Source organism: Scyliorhinus torazame, chromosome 10 (assembly GCF_047496885.1).
Source record: "Scyliorhinus torazame isolate Kashiwa2021f chromosome 10, sScyTor2.1, whole genome shotgun sequence".
Classification (NCBI taxonomy): Eukaryota; Metazoa; Chordata; class Chondrichthyes; order Carcharhiniformes; family Scyliorhinidae; genus Scyliorhinus; species Scyliorhinus torazame.
In genome coordinates, this window is record NC_092716.1 from 81,901,098 (window position 1) to 81,909,288 (window position 8,191).

The 8,191-nt window shown below is 51.4% G+C and overlaps 1 protein-coding gene across 2 annotated transcripts in view; it reads right to left on the bottom strand.

Moving 5' to 3' along the window:
- The window catches only part of cfdp1 (craniofacial development protein 1), a 256,567-nt gene extending 248,417 nt beyond the window's left edge, over window positions 1-8,150 (bottom strand). The window contains exon 1 of one of the 2 annotated variants that reach the window (XM_072518304.1): window positions 7,758-8,150. In XM_072518304.1, coding sequence (XP_072374405.1) covers window positions 7,758-7,818 — 61 coding nt within the window. In that variant the 5' untranslated portion in view covers window positions 7,819-8,150. The remainder of the gene's footprint in view (window positions 1-7,757) is intronic. The other variant, XM_072518303.1, reaches the window with a different exon arrangement.
- Window positions 8,151-8,191: the final 41 nt, after the last annotated feature.

Below are 8,191 nucleotides of genomic sequence, written 5' to 3' on the forward strand. Positions count from 1 at the left end.
ATTTACAGTGCAGAAGGAGGCCATTTGGCCCATCGAGTCTGCACCGGCTCTTGGAAAGAGCACCCTACCCAAGGTCAACACCTCCTCCCTATCCCCATAACCCAGTAACCCCACCCAACACTAAGGGCAATTTTGGACACTAAGGGCAATTTATCATGGCCAATCCACCTAACCTGCACATCTTTGGACTGTGGGAGGAAACCGGAGCACCCGCAGGAAACCCATGCAGACACGGGGAGGATGTGCAGACTCCACACAGACAGTGACCCAAGCCGGAATCGAACCTGGGACCCTGGAGCTGTGAAGCAATTGTGCTATCCACAAGGCTACCGTGCTGCCCCTAAGGTTGTGAGGTTGTGTAAGGTTGTGAAATGTCGGTATTCAGAGGGACCTGGCTGTTCTTGTGTCTGAATCACAAAGTTTGTGCAGCAAGCCATTTGGAAAGCAAACGTATGCTGGCCTTTGCTACAAAAACATTAGAGCACAAGACTGAAGAAATCTCACTGCAATGATATCGGGCCTTGGTCCGACAATAGCTGGAGTGATGTCAAGAAAGGATATTTTTTTTGGAAATCTTTTTTATTGGCATTTTCAAATTATAAACAGTTATGTACATTGTTGGTCGTGTTTATTCACTGTACAATACAGAAAGGTTTGTTTTTTCCTTCCCTTAATTTCCCCCATTTACATTCTGCCGCCCTCTGGCTTGGCGTGTGGTCCCTCCCGTCTCCCCTCCAGCCTGCCCCCCTCACCAGTTTTGGAGGGAGGTGTTTCTCCCCCCCCACCCCCCCACCTTCCTTTTCGTCCCCCATCAACTTTTGGGGGGGGGGGGGGGGGGGGGGGGGGGGAAGAGAGAGAGAGAGAGAGAAGAGGGAGGGTTTGCTCCCTCCGTCCACGTTGTCCCTTTTGTGTCCCTCCTGCCTTTTCTCCTCTAGGAAGTCTTCCTCCGACCCTCGGATGGCATATTTAATCTTCTCCAGGTGGAGAAATTCCGAAAGGTCAGCGAGCCTGTGGATGATGCAGCTTATCGCCAGCGGAGCAGGATTCTCCGGCGTGCGATTAGGGAAGCGAAAGCAAGGGCGTTGGCCCTCTTCCCCATGTGTAGCTCTGGCTGCTCCGATACCCCAAAGATTGCTACATTTGGGCATGGCTTCACCCTCACCCCCACAACCTTGGACATTGCCTCGGAGAAGGCTGTCCAGAGCCCAGCTAGTTTGGGACATGCCCAGAACATATGGGTGTGGTTGGCCGGACCCCTCTAGCACCGCTCACATTTACCCTCCACCTCCGAGAAGAACCTGCTCATTTGGGTTCTGGTCAGGTGTGCTATGTGCACCACTTTGAGCTGCATGAGGCTGAGCCTTGCGCAGGAAGAGATGGAGTTGACCTTGCTCAGTGCTTCGCTCCAGAGTCCCCACCCCACTTCTGTCCCCAGTTCATCCTCCCATTTCCGTCTGGTCTCGTCCAGTGGTGTTCGGGCTCGGTCCAGTAGCTGTCCATACATTTTCCCACGGAGTCCCCCTTCCTTACGGTCTGTGTTTATCAGGTCCTCTAATAGTATAGTCTTTGGGGCCCCAGGGTACCCTACTGTCGCTTTGCAGAGGAAGTGCTTTATTTACAGGTGTCTCATTTCCTGCCCTGCCGGCAATTCCCAATCCTCCGTCAGTTCATCCTGTGTCGCTAGTCTGTGCCCTACGTAAAAGGTCCCTATCTTTATGCCCCCATCCTATCTCCATTTCCTGAAGGTGGTGTCTAACATGGCGGGGGGAATTTGTGATTGCCGCAGATGGGAGACATCCTCGTCAGCCCGAAATGCCGAATGGCCTCCTTCTGCACTGTAAATTCTATAATACTATGAAGTGGAGAGGCAGAGGTTGGTGGATGTCACTGTAGACGTGGATCGATGGTACTCAGTGGCCCCGGGGAGTGAGCAATTGACAGAACGGAAGAAAATGCAAGGGGTGTTTGACCTAGTAACGACAGGGGAGGCGTTGGATCAACTTTGTCACTCTAGGGGGTGCTTTATGAACATGGTGAGAAGGCTAGTCGGCTCCTAGCCCATCAGTTGAGGCAGCAGGCAGCTACAGAAGAGATTGCGCAGGTGAGAGATGAGAGAGTAGGGTTAGTGACGATGCCGGAGAAAATTAATGAGGCATTCGAGGCACTCTATCTGGGGCTGTATAGATCTGGCATTTCCTAGACCTGTCGTCATTTTAAAACTCAGGGTCGTGACCCACATGTGGTTATTGGGAGCGATCAGTCGCAGCGTGCACAATCATGGGAAGAAGTGCCCAACGTCCAAGACCGACCTTTAAAAATGGCAGTTGCGACCAGCTTTCAAGAATGCCGGCTGTCCTGTGCGTGCGTGCCCCCTCAGCCGGATGCAGCAGTGCGCAGGCCTGGAGCCCAGCGGGTCAGACCGACTCCGCCGTACGTCAGCGACTGTCCCAGGAGTAGATTTTGTTTAAAAATTCAGTCTTCCTGCCTGAAGTGCACGAGGCACAAAATTACTGAGGAGAGCTTCCTCCCGTTTTGTAGCTGCCAGCAAGCAACCAACAGGACTGTGTGAAGAACTGAAGATGGATCCTTTTGGACGAAGGAAGGACCTCACAACTGAATCTGCTGGAGAGTGCTTTGCGGGAGAGTCCACAGCAGGACAAAGCATTGCTGGTGTGAGCTCCAGGACCTCTGATGAAAAACCCATGCAGAAATGTAACATTAAATGACAAAGCAAGTGAGATTGGGAGGACCAAGCAGGTTCACCTGCTGCATTAAAGGCAAATGAAAATGGGTCGCGAAGTTCAGACAGCACGGTTCACAAAGGTCAGCCAGCGTGGGTCAGACAGTCAGCCAAAATGGGTCCCCGTAAAAAAAGTTTGAAAACACTGTCCTAGACGGGTTGGTGTTCCCGGAGGTGGAGAGGGAAGGGACAGGAATTGGAGGCGTCACTGGACTTGCAGGAGATAATGGAGTCTGTAGGGTTGATGCAGTCTGGGAAGGCACTGGGGCTTGAAGTCTCTGATAGAAATTTATAAACTGTTTTCAGCAGAGTTGGCGCCCCATTACCTGGGGATGTATAATGACTTGCAGGTGTGTGTGTGTGTGTGTGTGTGTGGGGGGGGGGGGCACGGCCATTTTGGTGCAAGCGTCGATTTCTTTGATCCCAAAGAAGGATAAGGACTCAGCTGAGTGTGGATCTTATAGGCCCATCGCCTGCTGAATACTGATGTGAAGTTGTTGTCTAAGGTGTTAGCGAGGCGGTTGGGGTGTGTGTGCCGGAGGTGGTCTCAGAGGATCAGATGGGGGTTTAAGAGGTGGCAGCTGCCGAGCAACATCATGTTCAATTGAATGTGGTAATGACTCGGTCAAGGGGCAAAGTGCCAGATGTTATTACATTAATGGATTAATGGGTGCAGTGAAGGTTTTTAACCAGGTAGAATGAAGGAAGCTGCTTGTGATCTTGGTTGGGTTCAGGCCAGTGTTCATTTCATGGGTGCGCTTGCTGTATGCCACCTCCACGGCAAGTGTGAGGATGAACATGATGAATTCTGGGCTGCACAGGGGCTCAAGACAGAGATGCCCACTGATCCCGCTGTTGTTTGTATTGGGTATTGAGTCTTTGACTGTTGCGCTCCGGGCATCAAGAGAGTGTAAGGCTAGTATAAGGGGAGGTAGGGAGCACAGGATGTCATTATACGCCGATGATTTGTTGCTCTATGTCTCAAACCCGCTGGGTTGTATGGGGAAAATAATGGACCTGCTCGGAAAGTTTGGTGCTTTTTCTGGATCCAAACTGCATGTGGCAAGAAAGTGAGGTATTCCCGGTGAACATCCAGGGGAGGAGTGCGAATTTGGGTGCCTTGTCATTTAAGCTGGCCAAGATAAGGTTTTGGTATCTGGGTATTCAGGTGGCCCATGACTGGGCCACAATGCACAAGTGGAACTTGGCCAGTTTGGTAGAGGGGGTAAAAGGGGATTTGAAGAGGTGTGATGCCATACCGCTGTCTTTGGCGGGGAGGGTACAGACTGTAAAAATGAACATTTTTGTTTTTCAGCCCCATGTCTGCGAGGGTTTCCTCCGGGTGCTCCGGTTTCCTCCGACAAGTCCCGAAAGACGAGCTGTTCGGTGAATTGGACATTCTGAATTCTCCCTCAGTGTACCCGAACAGGCGCTGGTGTGTGGCGACTAAGGGATTTTCACAGTAACTTCATTGCAGTGTTAATGTAAGCCTACTTGACAATAACAAAGATTATCACAAAGGCATTCTTCTGGAAGGTGGATAAATTATGTTCGGAAGTTCAATGGACAAATAAGACACCTAGGACCCGGAGGGCTTTTTTGAAGAGAGGACGGCAGGTGGGATGTTGGCACTCCCAAACAAACCTGCTGTATAACTATTGGGCGGCTAATGTGGGGGTGAGATGCTGGTGGGGGTGGGAGAACGAAAGCGTGAAGGAGGCCTTCATTGTGGGGGCGGGCTTAAAGGCGCTGGCAACAGGCCCCCATCCCATTGTCCCTGGGTGGGTACATTAACAGTCCAGTCAAGGTGTCATCCCATAAGATGTGGAACCCGCTGAGGCAGAACTTTGGCATAGGTTTAAAGTGGCAAGGGAGAGATTCTGGTGTTTGGGGATCCAAGTAACACACGAGTGGCCCACGATGCATAGGTGGAACCTGATGGGGGTAGTGTAGGAGGTTAAGGGGGACCTTAAACAGTGGGATACTCTGCATTTGACATTGGCAGGGAGGGTGCAGGTGGTAAAGATGAACATACTGCCATGATTCCTCTTGGTTTTTCAATCACTCCCGATTTTCCTGCCCAAGTCTCTTTTCGGAGAGTAGATGCGTCAATCTCGGAATTTCTGTGGGCAGGGAGGGGGCCGGAAGTTCATAGGACTCTGTTGCAAAGGCAGAGGAGGAAAGGGGGGCAGCTGGGGGGGGGGGGCACGTTTGCTGGGCTAGAGGAACTGCGGGAGAAGTTTGAGCTACAACAGGGGAGTGAGTTCAGGTTCTGGCAGGTGAGAGACTTTGCGCGCAGGGAACTTCCCTCAGGTACCGGAATATACACTTTGAGAAAATATTGCTCCCGGATGAAGTGGGGGGATGGTACGACTGGGGACATATATGGGTGGGTGGGAGAGAAGGATACGACCTTGGTGAAAAGGATCAAGCGGAAGTGGGAGGGAGAGTGGTTGGGGAGGGAGAGGTGTTGGGGACTTTGTGCTGAGTCTTAAACACCCGAGTTTAAGGTGGTGCACAGGGTCCACATGACTCGGGCCCGGATGAGTGGAGTTTTCCCAGAGGCAGTGGACGGATGCAAGAGGTGCGGGAGGAGGAGTGCGAACCATGCCCACATGTTCTGGGGGGTGCGTGGAGTTGGAGAAGTTTTGGGAGGCGGTGGTTAGTAACCTATCGAGGATTCTAGCGGTTGAGGTGAAGCCAGACTCTATGGTGGCGATCTTTGGAGTGTCGGAGGTGCCGGAGCTGCTGGAGGGGAAGGGGCCAATGTCATGGCCTTTACCTCTCTGATTGCCCGGCGATGTATACTTTTGAATTGGAGATCGGGTATGCTGCTGGGGGTCTCGGCATAGTTGGGAGACTTTTGCAAGTTTCTCAGGGTTAGGGTTAGGAAAATCAAGGGGGGGGTCAGAAGAGAGTTTAGAGATATAGAGGAGGCAGTTTAATTTGATGAGCTGTTGTCGCTGGGGGGGTAAATGGGGTAAGTGTACAAACTGAATACAAACTGTTGGACATTACGCTTGTTACTATGTTGAACATGCTTGGAAGAAAATATCTTTTAAAACAAGCTCAGGATGAGCTGTGGGAAGGGAGGATTGCGGACATTTATTGATAGTTGTTAGAAATGGAGAAGGTGCCAGTGGGGGAGGTAAGAAAGAAATGGAAGGAGGAATTGGAGATAAAGCTTGGGGTGGGGGGGGGGGGGGGGGGGGGGGGGGGGGGGAAACATTATGCACCGGATAAACTCAACATCATCCTGTGCTAGGTTGAACCTTAAGGTGGTGCGCATGGGCCATATGCCTCGTATTCGTATGAGTGGGTTTTCCCCAGGAGGTTGAGGACATATGCGAAAGGGGGCCTGCGGATCATGTCCATATGTTTTGGCATGCCGAAAGTTGGGGGTGTTCTGGGCAGCGATTTTATAGACCCTGCTGGAAATTGTGGAGTGAAGATGACACTGTGCCGTTTGGTGGCGATTTTTGGTGTTTCGGATCTGCAAGAGGGGAAGGAGGCCAATGTTGTGGTCTTCGCCTGATTGCTCGGCAGTGAACTTTACCGGCTTGGAAGTCGACCACCCCACCAAAAGTATCGCCGTGGTTGGGGGATTTAGCAGAATTTCTACAATTGGAGAAGATGAAGTTTGTTCTCAAGAGGGTCAGAAGAGGGGTTCTACTTAAGGAGGCTTTTCCTATCTCGGAGGATCTGTTTGTCACCAGCGGGTAGGGCTGGGGGGAGGCGGCGCGGTTGGGGCAGTTTAGGGGGGGAAAATGTCAAACTGTTTGAAACTTGATATTTGTCGATTGTTTATATTACGGATTGTGTTTGGAATAAAATATATATATTTTTAAAAAGGCATATGGGATACTTTCCTTCATAGGCTGAGGCCGAGAATACAAGGGTCGGAAATTGTGGGATTAGAGCTGTATAAACACTAGTAAGAGCTGGAGTGGTGTGTATAATTGTCATCATCATATTTCAGAAAGGATGCAATCACACCCAAAAGAGGGTAGAGAAGATTTACAAGAGCGTTGCCAGAAATTATGAAGTTTAGCTGTGATAGAAGATTGGACGGTCGGGATAGTTTGCTTTGCAACAGACACAGCTGAGGGCTGATATAAGGGAGGTGTACAAAAGTGAGCGGCTGGAAGGATCAACGTCTATTGGCACAGAGGTCAATAACCAGGGAGGATAGATTGGGGGGCAATATTTTCACCCAGAGGGTGGTTAAGGCAGAAACCTTCATCGCAGCACTGAAGAAAACAGTTGGCTACCCATTTGCTCTGTTTATATATATAAAATTTACAGTGCAGAAGGAGGCCATTCGGCCCATCGAGTCTGCACCGGCTCTTGGAAAGAGCACCCTACTGAAGGTCAACACCTCCACCCTATCCCCATAACCCAGTAACCCCACCCAACACTAAGGGCAATTTTGGACACCAAGGGCAATTTATCATGGCCAATCCACCAAACCTGCACATCTTTGGGTTGTGGGAGGAAACCGGAGCACCCGGAGGAAACCCACGCACACACGGGGAGGATGTGCAGACTCCGCACAGACAGTGACCCAAGTCAGGAATCAAACCTGGGACCCTGGAGCTGTGAAGCAATTGTGCTAACCACCATGCTACCAAACAGGGTAGGGGACCAAGAGCTGGACACAACAACAAAAAAGTGGGGATGAGGCTCTTTTTTTCCCACTGACACAGACACGAATGGTCCCTTTCCACAACATAAATGTTTGCGCGTGTGTGCCAACGAGTGCAGAACATCCAGTAATACTGTCAGAAGTTCAAAAAAAGGAGGCTCCTCAGCAAACAGCGGCAATTCAAATGCCTTAGCCACCGAATCAAATCTGCACAGATACACAGCTGCAGTGGTGTGAAGCGGCTTCCACGCAGCCTGCTGTGGTTGATATGTGAAGCAGCCCCCACTCCCCCCGCCCGAGTGAAGGCAAAAGGTACAGTGCCCACCCTGGGAACGAGAGCCGCGAACCCGACCTCCTCAGGCCCACACTTACCGGAAGGCTCGTAATCCGCGTCCTCCTCCGAAGAGTAATTCTCCGACTCGGAATCCGACATACTTCCTGCCGGGAGCAGGTTCCCGGGGCCCAGCCTCCGGCTGCACTCGCAGTCCCCGCCCCCCAGCTCGGCGCAAGCAAAACGCCGAGTTCAAAGAGGCCCAGCCCGGACGGACGGCGGCCCGCAGCGGACAGGCGGCCTCCAATCACTGTTTAAACTGACACACATTCGACACAATTCTACAATGCCGTTCAAAATTCTCAGCGCATCACCCGCACTCACGGCGTCAAAAGGCGCGGCGGGGGAACACGGAAAAACATGTTTACGATAAGGAATTTTTAAATATCAACGGCACCGAATCGGCCGATCCGATATTCAAGACATTTAACTACGAATCCGACTTCATTCTCGCCCGCTCAAGCAGACCTATTGT